The 22,645-nt window shown below is 41.1% G+C and overlaps 1 protein-coding gene across 1 annotated transcript in view; it reads left to right on the top strand.

Moving 5' to 3' along the window:
• RAMP2 (receptor activity modifying protein 2) overlaps positions 1-22,390 on the top strand; it is a 67,585-nt gene extending 45,195 nt beyond the window's left edge. Inside the window, exons 2-6 of the mRNA XM_081345666.1 lie at positions 3,867-3,980; positions 9,332-9,486; positions 11,347-11,445; positions 17,719-17,821; positions 19,831-22,390. Coding sequence (XP_081201792.1) covers positions 3,937-3,980; positions 9,332-9,486; positions 11,347-11,445; positions 17,719-17,821; positions 19,831-20,086 — 657 coding nt within the window. The 5' untranslated portion in view covers positions 3,867-3,936 and the 3' untranslated portion in view covers positions 20,087-22,390. The remainder of the gene's footprint in view (positions 1-3,866; positions 3,981-9,331; positions 9,487-11,346; positions 11,446-17,718; positions 17,822-19,830) is intronic.
• The last annotated feature ends 255 nt before the right edge of the window (positions 22,391-22,645 follow it).

Raw genomic sequence — 22,645 nt, forward strand, 5'->3', positions numbered from 1 at the left:
CCACATCAAACCCGTCTGCCGAAGCTGCCCCCGCAACAACCTGCATGAAGTGGAGGCTAACCCCCCAGGTACGAACACCCACCGAGCCAGTAAGAGAAAGACCCCAGAAGGGTTAGTGGAGGCGGTAGACAGGGTGCACCACTTAAGCCCTAAAGTAAAAATTAAAACTAAGCTTCAGGGAGTCACCTGCGACATGGAGGTCGACTCCGGGTCAGCAGTAACCCTAATCTCTTTTAAAACGTACAGGGACATCTGCCGGCACAGTAAAAAAGCAATACTTTTAGAACCCCCGCATGTACAGCTAGCTGACTACCAGAAAACCCCTATACAGTTAAGGGGTAAAGCCAAAGTTTGGGTAGAGTATAAAAAATTCAAGGGCCCCCTAGACGTGATAGTTACCCAAGGGGATTGCACAAATTTAATAGGGCTAAACTGGTTTAGCCCCTTAGGCATTGCCATTACTGGCGTCAATGCAGTGCAAGCTTCAAACCTCGAAGCCGTCTGCAGAAAATATGCAGACGTCTTCGATGGCTTTTTGGGTAAATATACAGGTCCTCCCATCTCCCTCAACCTAAACCCCACCATACAACCTATCAGAATTAGGGCCAGGAGGGTTCCATTCGCTCTCAAACAAAAAATTGAGGACGAGCTGGAACGCCTTGTTAAGCTAGGGGTTTTAGAACCTACTGATGGGGGAAGCTGGGAAACCCCTATCGTAACCCCCGTAAAACCTAACGGGCAAATAAGATTATGCGCTGATTATAAAGCTACCCTAAACCTAGCACTCAATGCCCACACTTACCCAATTCCAGCGGTGAGAGACGTCCTCGCCTCCATCCGCTCCGGCGCCATCTTCACGAAATTGGACCTCACGCAGGCGTACTTGCAATTGCCTGTAACCAATGACACCGCGGTCGCTCAGACAATTGTCACACACCGCGGAGCATTTAAAGTGACAAGACTGCAATTCGGCATTTCGGCAGCCCCGGGAATATTCCAAAGCATTATGGAAAAAACTTTGAAAGGGATCCCCGGGGTTTGCCCCTACTTCGATGATGTGCTCATCGCCGGGGAAACAGAAGCCATTCTAGCTGACAGGTTGTCAGCTGTGCTAGAGCGGTTCAGAACAGCCGGGTTTAAGCTAAAAAGGGAAAAGTGCTCCATAGGAGTTCCCTCTACGGAATTCCTAGGGTACAGAATTGACGCCCAGGGCATCCATCCCACGAATGAGAAACTCAAAGCCATACAATCAGCCCCCTGCCCCAAGAACAAACAAGAACTCCAGGCATTTTTGGGGCTATTAAATTTCTATCACGCCTTCCTCCCTCATAAGGCTACAATTGCAGAACCGCTACATAGACTATTAGATAAAGGCATGCCCTGGTCCTGGACAAGGACACACGAAAATAGCTTCAAATCACTTAAGAACATCATTTGCAAAAGCTCCACAGTCACCTTGTTTAAAGAGGACGTTCCCGTCTGCATCGCTTGCGATACTTCCCCGTATGGGATAGGAGCCGTCTTAAGCCACCTTGACCAGAATGGCACGCAAAGACCCATCGCTTTTTATTCCCGGACCCTTACTAAAGCTGAAAGGAATTACGCGCAAACTGACAGGGAGGCACTGGCCATTGTCGCCGGCGTGAAAAAATTTCACGACTACCTGTACGGTAGACCCTTCACAATCTTCACCGACCACAAACCCCTATTAGGCATATTCACCTGGGACAAAATAACCCCCCAAATATTGTCCCCTAGAATCCTGCGCTGGTCCACCTTTTTATCAGCATACTCCTACAAACTGATACACAAGCCAGGAAGGGAACTAGGACATGCAGACTGCCTAAGCAGACTTCCTATACAACGAGAGGACCCTGACCCAGCCCCTGCAGGCAACATACTAGCTATCTCTGAATTACCAGAGGCCCTCTCACAGCAAAAATCATTGCTGTAAACACTGCTAAGGATAAAATCCTCAGCAGAGTCCTGTGGTGGGTCACGGCAGGTTGGCCACATAAGTGCCCGGAAGAAGTCTTCCGGCCCTTCTTCACCAAACAACTAGAACTAACATCACATCTAGGCTGCCTCCTATGGGGAAACAGGGTGGTGATACCACACAAGAACACACAACAAACACTAAAAACCCTTCACGAAGGACACCCAGGAATGGTAAAAATGAAGTTGCTCGCTAGAAGCTATGTATGGTGGCCAGGGATTGATAAGGACATAGAGGACCACGTACCGGAAGTGAGCCGCCCCACGCCCCAGTCCATAAATGGGAAACTACAAAAAACCCATGGTCCCGCATCCATCTAGATTTCGTAGGACCAATACGAGGGCAGAATTTCTTAATAATTGTAGACAGTTATTCAAAATGGCTCGAGGTGGTACCCCTCAATAAAACAACAACGAACTCCACTATACAAGCACTTAGGAGGGTTTTCGCATCACACGGCCTCCCAGACGTCATAGTTTCCGATAACGGACCACAATTCACTTCTCGTGAATTTCAGATGTTCGCTTTGAGGAACTCTATTAGACTGGTGACATCAGCGCCATTCCACCCGTCGACGAATGGCATGGCAGAGATAATGGTAAGATCCACCAAAGAGGCACTTAAAAAGTTCATAAAAGGAGATTGGCACCGGCGGCTCAGCCAATTCCTCCTGGCCCAGCACACCACACCATGCACCACCACGGGCAAAACGCCGGCTGCACTAAGGTGGGGCAGGAGGCTAATAACAAGGTTAGATCGATTGCACCCAGACAGAGCAACAACTGACCTAGAACCACCACCCCCATCACCACGAACCTTTTCACCTGGCCAAACCATCTGGGCCAGGAGCTATTCCGGCACCCAGAAATGGATACAAGGGGTCATAATAAAACAAACGGGACCCATTTCATACCTAATTCATACTGACACAGAAGGACAGCTACGACGACACGTCGACCAGCTCCGAACCCGCAAACCACAAAATGCACCCCCACCACCATCACCAGGAGAACATCCTCTCTGCATGCCAACCGCCATACCAGACGACCCGACACCACCCCGCGATGAGGCAATACCACCACTACCACAGGAGGAAGGGGAGCCTGAAAATGAAACACCCCCACGACGCTCCAACCGAATTAGGAGAGCACCTGCCTATCTCCAGGACTACGAATGGGGAGGCAGCGACAGACAAAGACACGGGGGCGGAAACAATCCGGGGGAAGGGTAAGGGGTGTATTATATGTAAATAGTTCACTAAAATGTTAACTAGCATGAGGTAAAGCGTCTGACAGCCGAACACGCGGGAGTTTTGACAGCTGTCAAAACTCCCCGACAAAGCGCAGGCGCAACCGGCTGACAGCTCTCAGCTGTCAGAACAACGCAGAGCCGCCCAGCCATGAGGAGCCGAGCTGTCAGACAATCCGCGAAGCCGATTGGAGCAGGAAGCAAAGCGGGAAAAGACCGGCCGCTGATTGGACCAGCCGGCCGGCTGCTGACTATATAAAGCGAACCTTCTGTATTTAGTTGCCCTGTTCTAAATAAACCTGTTGACGTTGCCAGCTGTCTATGAGTGGTCTGTCAGCCACTTCACCTTCTACCCTTTTAGCCTTTTTTGATGGCTATGAAAGCATAGCTCTTTCCCCAGGCATTGAGCTAGAATGAAGAGGAGCCACTGACTGAGGAAATGATAAATATTATGGTGTCATAGTGGGGAGTATGCTGCTTTGTGTATGGGTGGCATTGTTTATTTGCTGGGGTTTTTAAAATATTGTGAGCTATCTAGAATTATTATTATATGTGAGCTAGATGGCCATAACCTTTTAATAAATAAATAAGCAAGCCAGAAATTTCTTGATTTTTATTTCAGAAGTGAGAAACTAGGACAAGGAGCAAGACAAAGCCCGTCTTTATGAGATCCAGCAAGCTGAGTTATCAAAATGAATGATATTATAAATAGTGTTTACTTCTTCGATGAGACTGAGTAAGTAGAACTTGATTTATCGTATTGAGTTTCTGTGATTTTATTTTGCTTTATGATATAGCCACATAGCCCTTATTTATGATCACCTGTGAGATATGGATTATCTGCAAGGTACATTCTGGGCTCAGTGATTGAATTAATTGATTTCAAATAATTAGTTTAATTATCTTCTCACTGCCAACTGTTCAGAACATTTGTGCTAAGTGTGTTCACAATTTTTTTTTATATCTCCATTTTTTTTTAAAGCAAACAAATGCTGCATGGCAGTCTGCAGATCCAACAGCAGTTGCCAGAAATAGCTGGTTAGGGCTAACTGGTTTCACAAATTCTAAGATATTCTGACTCAGTGGCTGTGTTTATGGCAACTGAGCACACACAGGCTGCTCGACTAAGGCCTTGGATCCAGTCATCATGACCTCAGCAAATGGCATTGGTAGGGATAAGCCAGGCCTCTGTCAGGAAATGATCTGTTCCAGATGTGTGGCCCTGAGTATAGGAGGGAGGGAGGGGGAAAAGACATCTCCTTGTTCAGTGAATGTACAGAGCTTAGGGAGACGAAGGTGGGCTGATAATGTCAGTGGGTGGTCATACATGGAAGGGAAAGGGCAAGGAGCTTACAAAAATCAACCTTGGATACAGCTGCTGTGCCTGGTTTCAAGAGGCAGCATTCTATTTTGCTTGGTTCTCTCTTGGATTTGGTCCAAAACCTGCATGATGTGATACATCCATTTAAAGAGGCCCAAGCTGGGAAAACAGCACTAAGCTGGGTTGAAGCTAAGAGCATGTATGCTACCGTCTAAAGAACTGCACCCAGCTTTGGAGCTTTGTCTCTGTAATAGGTCTGCGGAGTGGTTTGTGGGTTCGGTTCTATTAAATTATCATATCTGGATGATTTAGAGGCAACTGCAATTAAGGCTTCCCAGTAAAGTACTGTAGAGTTTAAGACTGTGAAGTACGGTAACTCTAGAAGGTGGTGAACTAGTTAAACATTAAATTAGAGGCTAGGTTGACTGAAGCAAAGAGCAATATTTGAAACAAATATTCCAAACTCTGCCCTCTGAAACAAAAAGACTGAATACATTTACCAATAAAAGATGTTAACTTGCTCTTCCCTAGAAACCTTTTTAGGAGAAAGCATTCAGTACTGCATGGTTTTCTTGGATCTTCGGGATACGTGGTAGAGGGGGTCTCTGTTTTCTCTTACTTGGCTATAGCCAGGAAAACATTTCTTAAAATCCCAAAGAAGCTTCTACAGTATGGGCTTTATTCAAAATCACTTTATTAAAATATCATCATGATGATGATATATCTATGAGGAAGCTAAAGGTGAAAGTAAGCAAGGCTCAGGAGTGATATTTATTAGGTAGACTATGTTGCCTTTTAGACAACATAGTCTACCTAATAAATACAGAAAAAACAGAAAGCCTATAAAGCCCTACATGGCTTAGGCCCGGGATATTTGCAGGACCGTCTGCTGCCAGGAACGACCTCCCATCGCCTGGTGCGCTCACACAGGGAGGGCCTTCTCAGGGTGCCGTCGGCTAGACAATGTCGGCTGGCGACCCCCAGGGGGAGGGCCTTCTCTGTGGGAGCGCCGGCCCTGTGGAACCAACTTCCCCTTGAGCTCCGGATGGCCCCGGACCTCCGGTCCTTTCGTCGCAGCCTTAAAACATTTATCTTCCATCAGGCTGACCTGGACTGACAATAGGGATTTTTAAATAGAATATTTTTTAATATTTTATCATTTTATCATTGGGGCTTGTTAGTTTAATCTTTTTTAACATTTGTATTATTGTGTTTTATTGTTGTTAGCCACCCTGAGTCCTTCGGGAGATAGGGCAGCATATAAGTCCCATAAATAAATAAATAAATAAATAAATAAATAAATAAATAAATAAATAAATAAATAAGTAGCCATTATAGTCCATATAATTTGACTCCCTGTTCATTGCAAGAATCACAGTTCAAGCAGCCATACCTGTTGGTTCTCCAGCATCTGCTTGAACTCATGTGACCAAAGGAACTCAATCTTCTCCCTCAATCACTGGTTGTTAACTGGTTGTTATAAACACACTTGCTTACAGAACCGGTTTTCCATAGAGTATTATTAATCATTCTCCCAAATATATAATATTTGAAGATACCTCTTTAATATAAGGCCTTCTCTAAAGTGAGCATAACTCCCTGAAACAGAATCTTTGGGGGCTTATTTTCCATGGATGCCCTACTAACATGAGTAATTTGTGACTTTAAACATTGAATATTTATAAAAGCAAATGAACTTTAAACTTTTAGTAAGGAAATGCTAATTTCAAAATAAATTTTGCTTATTGCAGTATTATTCTGGACAAGGACAGTGTGGAGTTTGCTGAGTCTGTTATGATAGGACAGGGCTCTTCAAACCTGGCCCTTTTATGACTTGTGGACTTCAACTCCCATAATTCCTCAGCCAGGCATATCTGGCCATTGGTATCAGAGTCTAGGCCCAATACATTCTGGAAAACTGGTGGTGTCTTTTTCTCCTGCAGATACATAGCATTAAGTGGTGGTAGAATTCTATGATGGGTGGCTGGTTGACAGGGTCCAAATAAGAGCCATCTAAGGAAAGGATCATGATGGTGGCAAATAGCCCTCTAATTAGGGGATATTTCTGGGTTACAGATTTCATGGTTGAGCCAGACCTGCAAAGGAGTTAGATAAATTATTTTATCAGGCAGCAGGGCCTAAGTCTTGAAGCAGATACAACATGACTTGGATTAATTCTGATAGCTGCTTAAGGGTGGAGGAATGCCCAGATGGGTGGAGATGTTGTTCAAATTATTGGAATGTTATCTTGACATGCAGCCTTGTATCAAAATGCGAAGATCATGAGTTTTGTTGGAGTCAACAGCTGGGCTAATGATATCCAGGATTTGGGGTGAAAAAAATCATTAAAAAAGTCAGAAGAGAGCCAAAAAATTGTCATTAGTCTTGACCAAACTATCAACTTATAAAGACTATTTACTCTCCCAATATGAAATAAAACTGAAAATCATGGGAGGGAAGCCCAGCATTATTTGGAAAGAACTGTAATAGAATAGATGGTTTATGTATATTCAATGTTAATTCAAAAAGAAATCATTAGTCAATTAGTCATTGTTCTGTATGTGATGTTTTATAGTGAAAGTGAATAAAGTTTTGAACACTCAAAACAAGTGTTCTTGATTAATGTCTGCTTGGCTATCTCTAGAAGAATGATTTTTAAAAAATCATGTGCTTTTATGTTAGTGACTCTCTCTCTCTCTCTCTCTCTCTCTCTCTCTCTCTCTCTCTCTCTCTCTCTCTCTCTCTCTTTCTCTCATGTATTTGTGCGTGGGTATATACACACACACACTCTCATACACATATATTGATTTCCAAGTATCTATTTAAAGGCGCTCTGTCAAAAAATATAAGGAAAATCCTCTGTCAAATTAATCTTAGAGAATTGTTCTAACTGGCACAGATTTTGCCAGGCTGTAGAAACCAATAAGACCTGGGACCAGGTAAGTTCATATGTCAAAGTTTCCCCAGAGAAAAATACTATGGAATAGTATATGTCAAGACATATTATCAAAAACAGAACTAAGATTCCCATGATTTATACCTTCTTTTGCTCACCACTACCACCACCAATGTTCATTAATTTCACTACAGGCAGTTCTGCCTTTTAACCATAGGAAATGGCATTAGCAATACAGGAATAAAATGTAATCAACTGGTGCTGTTTTCATGATAAGCTTGTTATTGGAAATAAGGATCATTTTGTAGAAAAGGATTCCTTTTTTTAAAAAAAAATAAAACTAATGAAATACAGCCTATGTGGAATAGACAGCATCACACACACCAAATGGATTCTTAACTGGCTGACCAATTACACACAGCTTGTAGCCCTTGGTGGAACTACATCTACATGGAGGGAAGTAACAGTGAAATACCCCAAGATTCTGTCTTCTGTCTTCAAAATTTTCATAAATAATTTAGACAAGGGGATAGAAGGAACTCATCAAATTTGAAGATGACACCAAACTGGGGATAATAGCCAAAACTTTAGGAGATAAGCTCAAGATCCAAAAGGATCTTGACAGACTTGAAACCTGGACCTTATCCAACAAAATGCAATTCAGTGGTGAGAAAAATAAGGTCTCACACTTAGGCACCCTCACTGCCACCGCTGCTCTGCCGCTGCTAGCATTACTGCCTGTCCACAGAGCCAGAAAGGTTGGGGATGACTGTCTTATAAACAGCCACTTAAATATGAGCCAGCAATGTGCTGCAACTGCCAAAAAAGCCAATGCATCTTAGGATGCATCAACAGAAGGATAAAATCAAGACAGTGCTGGGATTCAAATATGTGAACAACCAGTTCTCTTTGTGGATGCCGCTTCCAGAAGACCATTCTGGGCCTGGGCAACAAAAAATTAGCTACTGGTTCTGCCGAACTGGTGCGAACTGGCTGAATCCCACCACTGAATCAAGATCATGCGAAGTGTTCATACTTTATATGCACTGGTAAGTCCACACTTGGAATACTGCATCCAATTTCGATTACCATGATAAAAAAAGATGTTGGGGTATTTTGCTGCTCTGAAATTATTTATTTTATTGATTAAATTTATATGCCATCCATAAAGGGACTCGGGGCCTGAAATTATTCAGTAAGTCATTATACCAGTGAGCATTTCACCATACTGTTATGTATTTATGCCAAAATACCCAAATGGCTACCTATAGCATCTTTCTCCCTCCCTCCACCAGTTGTTAGATATATACAGAGAGAATCCTTCTCTTCCTCACTCTCCCCTCCTGGTCAGAACCTAGTCCCTTTTTCTCTCTCTTAATGTTTACGTTGAAGCACATTTTTGCAGTTTTTCTTAATGGCATCTTTTAATTCTTGCTAATACATAAGTTAGTTAAGCAGTGCAGATGTTAACACTGCCTTAGGGCTGTCTGTCCTGGTTTGGTTTTGCACAGGGAGAGAGGCAGTGTCTGCTTCCAACTGCTTGACGTTCCCTGCTCTTCCCTCTGCCCTGACTGCCCATTTGGAGCTTTCTCTTGGATTTCACAACCAAGTTGACTGAGAGAATAAAAAATTGCCAAGTTGAGGCACCCTGGGCCTTGTAAAGCTGCAGGGCTGTGAACGGCACTCTGTTGCTGGCAGGCAGGGTGACCTGAGGTGGCCGTCCCAGGGTTGCAGAGGTTCTGGTAATTCTGAATGGGTGGGGAACTGGGAAGGAGAAGTTAGTCTCACTGAAGCAAAGCCCCCGGGAGCCGGGAGCCGGGCTTGCTCCTGAATCTCATTTTTCACATGTCTCCTGCACTCTCACTACTAGCCCTGCAAGAGGAAAGGAGGTGCTTCCTGTTATTCTGATTCAAATCTCAAGCTGGTCACAGGAGAGAAGCAGACTGCCTATGCTTCAGAGTGGCAGGCTGTACAAGATGGATGGCCAAGCTCTGCTCTTGAGACTACTTTTGCTGGTTTCCACAGGTAAGTGGTTCTCCAGGTTGGGTAAGATATGGCACAGGATGCTTGGGGCAGTGAGGCACTGGACAGCTCATGGTAGGTTTGGTCTCTGGACTGGCAAAGACAATGAGGGTCCACACCCAGACAGTTCATCTTGGACAGGTTGGAGTGACATTTTAGGGAATGCCGAGGGGATGATTGGATTAGGAATCCTGCTTCTTACCTGAATGGTCCACATATTGTAGGACTAGCCCTGCCTTCTGCTCTCTGCATGTGCCCCACCCAATTTATTTACTTATTCCACCATTATTTTCCCTGATCCCACACCACCAGTATTTTTTTAAACTGCCTGAAAGAACCAATGAGGGTATTTTACAGATATAAGATCCTAAGGACTGAGATGCCCTCTTGTCCCTCCCTCCAGTTTGGCTTATACTCCTCCATCCCTCTCAGCCTTTGACAGAACAAAGTGCTCTGTATCCAAGCTGTGTTAAGACTTTGGCAGAATTTGTGAAGCGACTTGCATTCTGATCCTGGCTAAAGGGGGAATAAATCAGAGGGTCTTGTGAAATATTTGTATCTCTTTTTTCTTCTTTTCTTTTTGCTTGCAATGATTTCAGAAAAGAAAGAAATAGATAGCTTGCTTTAGTGTAGCCTTCCATGTATGGAGGCATCTTTTTTTTTTACTTTCCTGCTAAAAATGGTTTAACATTGTGCAGGATATGCACTTTCCTAGCATACTGGTGCATTTACTGATTCTCCTAATTGTTCTCAGATATCAACCTATGGGATCCATACTAGAATAGATGTCAGATGTATTTTGCTTGTAGAACTGATATGTTCAGAATAGCACAAAGAAGTAATGCAAATGATATTCTTCAAGGAGAATACCTTTGCTCCAAACCAATAAGAAGATATCTTCATAGTTTCAAATCTGACAACTGCTACACATTACTGTGGGGAGAATGCATTCACTGAAAAACAGCAAATAAATACATTTTATAGATTTATACAGAACCACTTAACACAAGATCTTATTTTAGATAGCTATTCAGTTGTCTGTGTCCCAGTGGGGGCAAAAGTCAGTGGTTTAAGTAATATAGAACAAAGCAAACTATTTTGGCCCACTGACAAAGCTCTCAAACAGAGTTAGGTACATCTTTATTAGGACCAATATGTTCAAAATCATAACAAATAAGTTCAACATTTTGAAATATATGTTAAGGACAATGTTGTCTGGGGCTTAAAAAAGAGTGGAGAAAGGCACACAACATATAGAATGCTGGTTACATCTTATCTTTTTTTTGGGGGGGAAACCCATAATTTTTGAAAATCTACTTGGTATAATATAGTTTATTTGATTCTGCATCTCCTCCTCTACTTTATTATATAACTCCAACAATGCATACCTCAAAAGGTCAGTATTAAATGTGCTTTCTGACCCACTTTCCTTTCCCCTTTTTTATGGCATTATCTTGATTAATTAAGGGCACAGTCTTGGAAAACTGGACATAATTGTGCCTACTGTATGTTAAGCTATTTTAATGAAGATATTGACTGAGGATTTGGAGTTAAAATCATACAATGACATCCAACAACAAAGGCAAATTGAAGTAAAGTCTATCTCAAGTAGAGGAGAGAGGATGGTTAGTGTTTGCTCTGGGGTGGGATTCTGCTGCCCATTTTTACCCTAACTGAAAATTCCAAACTTGTTTTTGAGTTTGGAACTCATAAACTTGAATTTGAACTTTTAATAGGATTTTCTGCACCCTCCCCCAATAATGATTTCAGTAAGTCTGGACAGCTCCTTAATTCTAATTTTGTCTTAGCTAATTTTTTTCCTTAGGTTATTTTTACATTCTCTCCATTTTCTCTCAATTGTAGTGGTTGTTACACTTCATGCTTATTCTGGGACAACAGTATCTCCCAAAAATTCTACCTTCTCTTTCAAAACTCTAAATCTTACACGTCAGGAAATTAAAGGTAAGGTAAAAATGAAACTGGGTGAGTTGATAGTAAGAATTTGGATAAAGGTTTTCTTAGAGTGCTAGAATCCATGTTTATTCTATGACATAGAATGGAGGAAGATTCAGGACAAATGAATTTTATTTAGATAACTGTGCTTATTTTAGATAGCACAGGGCTGAACTAAGAAATCTGCAACTACTAAATGTGCCAATGGGCACTAACCTGAATCACTTTCAGAAAGATTCAGAAAGATGAGGCTTTAAACAGCTATTAATCATGGTTATTTATCATGGTAGGTTGCTTACTTCATCCAAGATCAGAAGCAACACGCTGATGACTATCAGAGTGAGCTGTCTTGTTCTACATATAGGGGCTTTCTTGTGTTTGAAAAAGCAAGATGCTGGGCTAGATAGACATTTAATTTAATGCATGTGGGATCCTTCTGATAAAGTGGCAGTTGTGATGGGAATTCTGTTAATATCTTGGCATCTTAATGATAAAACAAAAATTATCATTTTCAGAGAAACCATGGGTTTACACATGTAGCTTAATTTGTGCTGATTTTCTTCTTCCTTCGTTCATGTCCAGAAGCTGGTAGAGCAGTATACTGAATCTTATTTCAGTGCTGGCAATTTCTTCTATTCTACATGGACAGAAGTACATTCATTTAGAAAGTATATGACAGTTATAGCTTATGCAGTTCCAGCATTTAAAAGAAGGAATGAGCAGGATGGCTTTAAGAGAAATGGTCTCATTTCAACATCTACCACATGTGATAGTCCTCATATTGTACCTAATGGGAGGGAAGTATTTACATAATACATTGGGTATTGGGAAATTTGCAAATGTCTTCACATATCATTGTTTCTTTTTATAAAGTATTTTAAATTATTTGAAACAATTTGCCTCCCAACACTGGGCATGTTAATTTCTTTCTAAGAATCTACAGGAACCTGAAGCTGATAGAACTTCCCTGAGATGCAAACAAAATGCCTTTGAATTTTGAGGTTATAATCATAATTATGAAATTTATTTATTTATTTATTTATTTGTTTTTATAAACCGCCCTTCTCCCGAGGGACTCGGGGCGGTGTACAGAGTAAGGTAGGTATACAGATTGAACAATAGTGAAAAACAATAGTAAAAACAAACTGGGACCCCAATTAGAGCTATCAGGCCAGGCCGGACTGCTGGAACAGTTAAGTTTTTAAGTCGCGCCGGAAGGTGCGGAGGTCGGGGGCCATCCGGATTTCGGTTGGCAAGCAGTTCCAGAGTGCTGGCGCACCCACTGAGAATGCCCTCCCCCTGGGGGCCACCAGCCGACATTCCTTGAGCGGTGGCACCCTGAGGAGGCCCTCTCTGTGGGAGCGCACAGGACGGTGGGGTGCAGACATTGGCAGAAGGTGCTCCCGTAGGTAGTCCGGACCCATGCCATGTAGGGCTTTGTATGTCATTGTTAGCACCTTGAACTTCACACGGAAGGCAACCGGAAGCCAGTGCAGCGCACGGAGGAGAGGTGTGATATGGGAGTATCGGGAGGCTCCCAAGAGTGTCCGTGCCGCTGCACTTTGCACCAGTTGAAGCTTCCGAGTGGATCTCAAGGGCAGCCCCATGTAGAGAGCATTACAGTAGTCTAGGCGAGAGGTCACAAGGGCATGGGTGACTGTACGTAAGGCATCCAGGTCCAGATAAGGCCGTAGTTGGCGAACTAGTCGAACCCGGGAGAAGGCCCCCTTGGTCACCGCTCCTATGTGATCTTCCAGGGAGAGCTGCGAGTCTAGGAGGACACCCAGGTTGCGGGCCCTATCAACAGGGGGTAGTAACTTGTCCCCGATGTTAAGGGATGGGATGTTCTGAGTATCCTGGCTTGCCGGTACAAATGCAAAGGAATGAGAAAATATTGACAATGGCCATGCCCAGAGGCCTCTCCCCCTTCATGAATTACTGCCTTGTTGTGGTGAAGGGGCTTGCATAATTCAATGAAGCTATGAGCTATGCCATGCAGGGCCACCCAAGATGGAAAGGTCATAGCAGAGAGTTCTGACAAAATGTGATCCACTGGAGAAAGAAATGGCAACCCACTCCAGTATCTTTGCCATGAAAACCCTATGGACAATACCAAAAGGCAAAACGATATGATGCTGGAAGATGAGCCCCTCAGGTCGGAAGGCGTCCAATATGCTACTGGGGAAGAGCAGAGGGCTAGTACTAGTAGCGCCAGAAAGAATGAAGCGACTGGACCAAAGCCGAAAGGACGCTCAGCTGTGGATGTGTCTGGTGGTGAAAGGAAAGTCCAATGCTGTAAAGATTTTTTCTCCATAGGAACCTGGAATGTAAGATCCATGAATCAAGGAAAGCTGGACATAGTCAAACAAGAGATGACAAGACTGAACATCGACATCTTAGGTATCAGTGAACTAAAATGGACAGCAATGGGTGAATTTAATTCAGATGACCCTCAGGTATATTACTGCAGGCAAGAATCCCTCAGAAGAAATGGAGTAGCCTTCATAGTCAATAAAAGAGTAGGAAAAGCAATACTGGGATACAATCTCCAAAATGACAGAATGATCTCAGTTCGAATCCAAGGCAAACCATTCAATACCACAGTAGTCCAAGTCTATGCCACAACCACCGGTGCAGAAGAGGATGAAATTGACCGGTTCTATGAAGCCCTACAGCACCTTATAGAACTAACACCAAAAAATGATGTCTTTATCATCATGGGGGATTGGAATGCTAAAGTAGGAAGCCAAAAGATAACCGGAATAACAGGCAAGTTTGGCCTTGGAGTGCAAAATGAAGCAGGGCACAGGCTGATAGAATTTTGTCAAGAGAATATGATGGTCATAGCAAACAACCTTTTCCTCTTTTCCAACAACCCAAGAGACGGCTCTACACATGGACATCACCAGATGGTCAACACAGAAATCAGATTGACTATATGCTCTGCAGCCAAAGATGGAGAAGCTCTATACAGTCAGTAAAAACAAGACCAGGAGCTGACTGTGGCTCAGACCACGAGCTTCTCATTGCAAAGTTTAAGCTTAAACTGAAGAAAGTAAGGAAAAGCACTAGGCCACTCAGGTATGAGTTAAATCATATCCCTGTTGAATATACAGTAGAGGTGACAAATAGATTTAAGGAATTAGATCTGATAGACAGAGTGCCTGAAGAACTATGGACAGAGGTTCACAACATTATACAAGAGGTAGCAACTAAAACCATCCCAAAGCAAAATGGCTGTCTGAGGAGGCTTTGGAAATAGTTGAGGAAAGAAGAGAAGCGAAAGTCAAGGGAGAAAAAGAAAGATACACCCAATTGAATGCAGAATTCCAGAGAATAGCTAGAAGAGATAAGAATGCTTTCTTAAATGAACAGTGCAAAGAAATAGAAGAAAACAATAGAATAGGGAGGACCAGAGATCTTTTCAAGAAAATTGGAGAGATGAAAGGAACATTTCATGCAAAAATGGGCATGATAAAGGACCAAAATGGCAGGGACCTAATAGAGGCAGAAGAGATTAAGAAGAGGTGGCAAAATTACACAGAAGAACTATACAAGAATGAGCTTAACATCCCTGATAATCACGATGAGGTGGTCACTGACCTCGAGCCAAACATCCTAGAATGTGAAGTGAAGTGGGCCTTAGAAAAGCTGAGCAACAACAAAGCTAGTGGAGGTGACAGTATTCCAGCTGAGCTATTCAAAATCTTAAAAGACGATGCAGTAAAAGTGCTACGCTCAATTTGCCAGCAAATTTGGAAAACTCAACAGTGGCCACAGGATTGGAAAAGATCAGTTTACATTCCAATTCCAAAGAAAGGCAGTGCCAAAGAATGTTCAAACTATCGCACCATTGCACTCATTTCTCACGCTAGTAAAGTTATGCTTAAAATCCTACAAGCTAGACTCCAGTAGTATGTGGATCGAGAACTACCAGAAGTACAGGCAGGATTTCAAAGAGGCAGAGGAACTAGAGATCAAATTGCCAACATATGCTGGATCATGGAGAAAGCTAGGGAGTTCCAGAAAAACATCTACTTCTGCTTCATTGACTATGCTAAAGCTTTTGATTGTGTGGATCACAACAAACTGTGGCAAGTTCTTAAAGAGATGTGAGTACCAAGCCATCTTATTTATCTCTTGAGAAACCTATATGTGGGCCAAGAAGCAACAGTGAGAACTGGACACGGAACCACTGATTGGTTCAAAATTGGGAAAGGAGTCCGGCAAGGCTGTATACTGTCACCATGCCTATTTAACTTATATGCAGAGCACATGATGAGAAAGGCAGGGCTAGATGAATCAAAAGTTGGAATTAAGATTACCGGGAGAAATATCAACAACCTAAGATATGCAGATGACACCACTCTAATGGCAGAAAGTGAAGAAGAACTAAAGAGCCTCTTGTTGCGGGTGAAGAAGGAGAGTGCAAAAGTTGGGTTGAAACGTAACATTAAGAAAACCAAGATCATGGCATCCAGCCCTCTCAATTCCTGGCAAATAGATGGGGAAGAAATGGAGGTAGTGACAGATTTTATTTTCCTGGGCTCCAAGATCACCGCAGATAGGGACTGTAGCCAAGAAATTAAAAGATGCTTGCTCCTCGGGAGGAAAGCCATGGCAAATCTAGACAGCACACTAAAAAGCAGAGACATCACCCTGTCAACAAAAGTGCGTATAGTCAAGGCTATGGTCTTTCCAGTTGCAATGTATGGCAGTGAAAGTTGGACCATAAGAAAGGCTGAGCGCCAAAGAATTGAGGCCTTTGAACTATGGTGTTGGAGAAGACTCCTGCAAATCCCTTGGACTGCAAGGCGATCAAACCGGTCAGTCCTAGAGGAGATCAACCCTGACTACACTTTAGAAGGCCAGATTCTGAAGCTAAAACTCAAATACTTTGGCCACCTAATGAGAAGGAAGGACTCACTGGAGAAGAGCCTCATGCTGGGAAAGATTGAGGGCAATAGAAGAAGGGGACGACAGAGAATGAGGTGGCTGGATGGAGTCACTGAAGCAGTAGGCGTGAGCTTAAATGGACTCCAGAAGATGGTAGAGGATAGGAAGGCCTGGAGGAACATTGTCCATAGGGTCGCGATGGGTCGGACACGACTTCGCAGCTAACAACAACAAGAGGCCTCTCAAAGGGAGCAAATGACAAAAGCAGAACTATGCTGAAGCAATGCCAGCTCTACCCTTTCTACATGTGTCTTGATGTCAACTGCACATACAGTATATAAAAGGGACAGAACAATACAGACCCAGATTGTTGGGGGCAATTAAGCTGACTTTGTAATAATGACGCTTGTGGTGTGTGTGAAAGCCCTAATAAGCAGGCATATACATAGAATGAAGGCTACTGCTAAGCTTGTAAGCCACCCTGAGTCTTCGGAGAAGGGCGGGATATAAATGGAATTAAAAAAAAAATACTGTAATGCTGAGTTTGCGGGTGCTGTTCTCAGAAAAAAAATACTTAGACAGTGGCAACAAAATAAAGGGGGAAATCTGATACTAGATTTCTCCCAATGTCAGAATTTTTCCTCAACATATTCTTCCTATGATTCCCTTAAATGCCAGCTCCCAAGCCATAGAGTTATTTCCTTAAGAATTCATTAAAATGTATCAAGGGAATTTTATCATCATTCTTTTCCTGCTTTTCTGCAGTTGTTACCATCATCCAACCATATTCAGTCTTGAATAATGGTTGCCATTCCATTCCTCCCCTTTCTGGTGATCTGGGGAAAATCTGAAGTTCTAACACATTTATTGCTTAAGATCATTTTGAAAGCTTGAGTTAAAACTGAAAAGATTCTTTTCAGTTTTAACTCAAGCTTTCAATATGATCTTAAGCAATAAATGTGTTAAAACTTCAGATTTTCCCCATCACCAGAAAGGAGAGGAATGGAATGGCAACCATTATTCAAGACTTTTTTTAACTTTTTTTCAAGTAAAAAAATATATATGCTCAATTAGTTTGCTTCCAAATATTTTGTAGAAATGTGTGCTGTCTGTGAAATAAAATAATATATGGCCTTTAGTGTTTGTAAAGACAAATATGAAATGAGGTTAAGTAATCCTTCTTGCCTGAGTCAAATCAGAAGGGGAACTTGGTAATAGTTTGTTAGTTCTGATGGGGGAATAGATCAGAACTTCTTCTAAACACCTTTCTCCATTCCTCAGAGACTTCTGGCAGTAGATGACCTAGGTAAATTTCTTCCTATCTTTCTCCAGTACCCAACCATTCATACCTCAGGGTAATTTCTTACATTTTATTTTTCATTCTAGATTTGGCATACCAATACTTTACCAGACAGTGTTGGGATTTGTTTGCTGAGCAGATGGCCAATATCAGTACAATATATTGGTGTGAGTGGAGGACTATTCGCAGGTATTTCAGAGTTTCACCTTTTACTGACCATGGGAAAGGGTAGGCATGCCACTTGAGATTTAAATGAGGAAGCATGTTGTATGATTTTACCATAATGTATCATATTATCTGTGTCAGAAGAATATGGAGATACTTTTCTTAAATTATACTGTACAGATAGTCTCATTTAGAAGTGCCTCGATTAACAGCCATTTACATTTGTTACAGTGATAAAAATGTAACTTTATGAGCAATCCTCATATTTATGACCTTCACAGTTCAAAGGAAAGTTGAAGTAAGATTATAAGCACAGTCATAGTGTCACTTGGCAACCATTTCACTTAATGGCCAAATTTCCAATCCAAGTTATAATCATTAAAGACAGACTACCTGTAAAGTACTATATTTTCTTATTTCAGATATTTGTACACTATTTTTGTAAAAAAAAGTTGTTTCAGAATTAATTGGTGGCATTCAGGCTAAATTAATCATAATTAGGTTTAACTGAAATTAGTGAGATTAGATAGCCATGCAATAATGAAATGTGAGACTGACCTTGGAAGATGAGGGAAAGAAGTGTTGCTTAGGGAACAATCAGATAAAAGAGAGAGGAGCCCACAACTGAGCAACAGACAGAGAAGGGATCATAGAAAAGATGTGCCTTACCTAATCCAGCAATTAAAAAAAACAACGCAGTGGGAAACGGGTACTTTCAGAGTTGGAAGATTGTGTTAATGTAGTCTTACTTTATTGTATTAACACAATAAAGTTAGTTCATCTGCTCATGTTTCCTGTCTGGTCTACATGAGAGGCTGACACCTGTTCTGTCCCCTTTTTTTCTTCTGGTCTCACAGATGTTCTTGGTTATCTTTGTTCCATTCAAAATGAGTGGTAAAAAGGATTTTTTCTAAGACTAAGCCAAGCCTATCCAAGTCTGGCTCTTTTTTGGTACAAGCTTTGTTTTTCACCTTTTGCTTGAGAAAAGATGAAATATTGGCTTCTAAAATAAGCTTAATGGAAGCTGAAGTACCTACCATGGAGTAGTTTACTTTTTGCCTCATGGGGCTGATGTTTACTGCAATTTAAAACTATCTTTTTCCTTGGGATGCTCTCCATTGCTCTGGTTGATTCCTTAGGGCCAAAAGAACTAAGCATGTTTTCATTATTTTGAAAATTATAATCCTAAAAAGTAACATGGTTTTACAATATGGAGCAAGTTGTAACTGTAGATCATGTGACATTGGGTAAAACAAAATAATAACCATAATTTCTGGCAAGTAGATATGTGGAGGCAATTTGAGGGACCCTCCCCCAAAAGAGGAAATTGTAAGCTGAAATTCTGAATTTTATTGAAATCTGAATATTTTAGAAATATTCTTTAAAACTCAAAAAACCTGTCCTGACTCATATTAAAAACATAAGCAATAAATAATGTCATCTTGTTGGACCTGGGATCATGAATTCTCTGTGGCAGCAGCTGTTCTGTGGAACAGCACCCTTCTGGATATTTGAATGGCCCTAACCTTGTTAGCTTTTTGTAAAGATTGAAGACCTGGCTCCTCTCCCAGGTATTTGGACTGGATGCTTATGTTAGCATTGCTAGCTAATGCTGGTTGATTTTCAGAGCAGAGGGAATAGCTTCAAAGGACAGGAGAAAGAGCTCCCACCGAGGCAACAGTCAGATAAAAGATCTTGAGTCTGGCCCAAGAAAATAACTTGAGAAATTGTCTCAGATGGCCGCTCCTTAGACATGGATAAGACTTAGAAAAATTCTGTTATTATACTTGTTAGAATAAACATATTTGATCAGTATGTTTTCTTGTTTCTTACTTTAGATAAGAGAACATGTATAAGCATGGGGGCTGCATGCCTGTATATGTTCACTCATGTGTATGCAACTATTTCTTGTTCTCTAATTTTAGAGAGTAGGTCTGAATGGACCAACTTTTTTTTCTGAGCATCTTGCTTACACTATTAATTCTGCTTCTACCTTCTTATTTTATTTCCTTGGCTCTTGGTTATCTTTATAGGCCATACAGTCACCTGAGAAAATGCTTGGAAAGTGAAGCTGATAAACTGGAGCTTGATTACCCCAATTCCATGGCTGAGGAATACATCATCATCAGTCACCATAACTACTTCCACAATTGCACCCTGAAGAATCGACCTCTCCAGGACCCTCCTGAAAATATTTTGCTGGCTCTCATCATAACCCCCATCTGCCTTATTCCTTTCTTGGTTGCTCTTGTTGTATTGAAGAGCAAAGATGGTGAGATGCAATTGTGAATCCTGATCTTTACAAGGTGATGTGGTAGGGCCTCCATGGCCTAAGCAGTATAATTACAATTCAATTCTTGGGTATTATGAAATTCACCCTACCCAGTCTAAGAACATTATATAGCATGAGCCATTGCACTGGAGACTATTGATTGAAGTGCTGCATAAGGGGACTTTGTACTAAAAGAAGGGTCATAAACAACAAAATCAAACCTCCATCACCAAGGCAAATGCTGATGTATGTATGTCTCAGTTATAACTTGATTTAACATTACTGCCTCTCTTATTCTGAATGAATTATGGGAACTATAGACACAGTTGGGCTACTGAAATTCTTAGTGAGAACTCCGTAGATCCCCTACAGAATTGTTTTTTGGGAGACACCAAGGCAGTGAAAGATTTTAGGGTGGATATAGATAGGCCCGGGGCTTTTTTTCTCATAGAACGCTCAGAACAGAGTTCCGGCACCTTTTTTGGATGGAACCTTGTAGAGTAGGCAAGGTGGGTTTTATGACATGTGTGAGTTCTGGCACCTTTTTCTTTTACAAAAAAAGCACTGGATAGTCCAAACAAACTATATTTGATTTTTTTTCCTCTTTAGTAAGAAACTGGTAAGTGCCCATGTGCCTTTCTTTTTGCATATTGATATCTTTGTCTTTCCACCCAAACTCTCATCCAACACTTACAAATGTCAGATAGTAATGCCTAGTGGTGGGATTCAGCCAGCTCACACCAGTTCAACAGAACTGGTAGCTAATTTTTTGTTGCCCAAGCCCAGAATGGACTTCTGGAAGTGGCATCCACAAAGAGAACCAGTTGTTCACATATTTGAATCCCACCACTGGTAATGCCCTATAAAATAGTGTGTTTCCATGTAGGCAAAGTATCAAGATAATGTACCTTGTCTTTGTCCCTATTAAGATTGTCTCTATGGACAAGCTCTGACCATCCCAGATGTGGATTTCCTTTTGTAAGTAATTTGGAGCAACTGGAGACGGAATGGCATCTGCCCTTATTGCCATCTTTTCAGTTACAAGGTTCACTTACTCTACTTACTCTCACCCCCAAATTTGCTCAATGTGCAGGAGATAACACCGTGGAATTATATTCAACTGCATTTCTCTCCTTCGGCAAGATGGAATAGAGAAAATACAGAAAGTACCTGCTAAATGGATCAAGAAAATGAACTGAAAGTTGGTTTAAGTTTAGCAAAAAGAATTATGAGGGACATTCATGACAAAAGTTAATTAAATAGTGAATAGACATGACAATCTAGAAGAGTTCAACATAGTCACATTTTGGTCATTGTGTGATACTCTTGTAACTGTTTTTAAAATGCAATGCAATTACATTTTTATATATTAGTAGCATAGTACTATTGAGACAATCTAGAGCTATTGGCTCTTTCTTTATTAACTTCCCCTTTACATCCTCTTTTTTTTTCCTTTCTCCAACATTTTAGTAGTAATATTGATTTTAACAAACCCCAACAACATAATACTATTGCTTGATCATGGTGCTCTAACATAAACCCTAGAAGCTACATACTTTTTCATAAAAGCAACTTCCCTTCCATTATGTATACTGCAAAGGAACTCATTTAGATCAGTTCAAAAATTATGTTCAATATTTTGGGGGATTGAAGATGTAAGGAGCACTAAAATTTCTACAGTTCTTCAATGCTTTTTACCTTTCACCTTGATAACCTCTGTAGCCTTCTTTTTTGAAGGGTTTTCAAGTTGAAATATCCTGCCCCCCAAATGAGCGACATGCAGAAATTACTGAAGCAGAAGAACAGATCAGCAAGTGGATAAACTGGACAGTTTTACTAGATATTCATTCATTTATCATAATTGTTTTCCTGGGACATGCATATTTGACTTTATTCATGTTTTCCTAGAAGTGAACATCTGATTATTCTTTTCCAGTAGTTTTTTTTCTTTCAGTGTTCATAATAATATGTATGATAAAGAAATGAGAACTGAAAGGAAATCAATAATTAAAATAGACTTCAATGCCAGAAAATGTTTCCTTGTCATGATGCAGATACCCTATAACTGAAGTTGCAGAAAAATCACTAATTTTCAGTTGTGTGATTTTGCATATAGTCAGGAGTTGCTAATAAATATCCTTTTTGTGTAATTCCTGTCATAGGGAATAATTTCCTTTTTTGTGCTTCAAATGCCAATAAAGATTATGATATTCTGTTGAAGTCTCTTTGTTCTAAACACTACTTTCTTATTTTAATTTTATTATGATAATGTTTTCATTTTAGTCTAATTTTGTTCTCTTTCATTTTGTATATTATCTCAAACATCTGAGGGACAGTGCAGTGATTTATTAATGTTTCAGATAAAATAAACATGGAACATACTAAGTAGAGTTACTGTTTGAATGTCATTTCCAATAATGTTTTAATTAATGTTTTAATAAAAAAAGAAAGGCAACATTTTCAGGCCACCCATCCCACAACAGTGATTCTAGACAGTATACAATGTTTAAAACCCAACAATTAAACCAATAATCTATGACACTCTGGATAAATGACCCTTACCAATTATATAAATA

This window comes from Vipera berus, assembly GCF_964194415.1.
Source record: "Vipera berus genome assembly, chromosome: Z".
NCBI classification, from domain to species: domain Eukaryota; kingdom Metazoa; phylum Chordata; class Lepidosauria; order Squamata; family Viperidae; genus Vipera; species Vipera berus.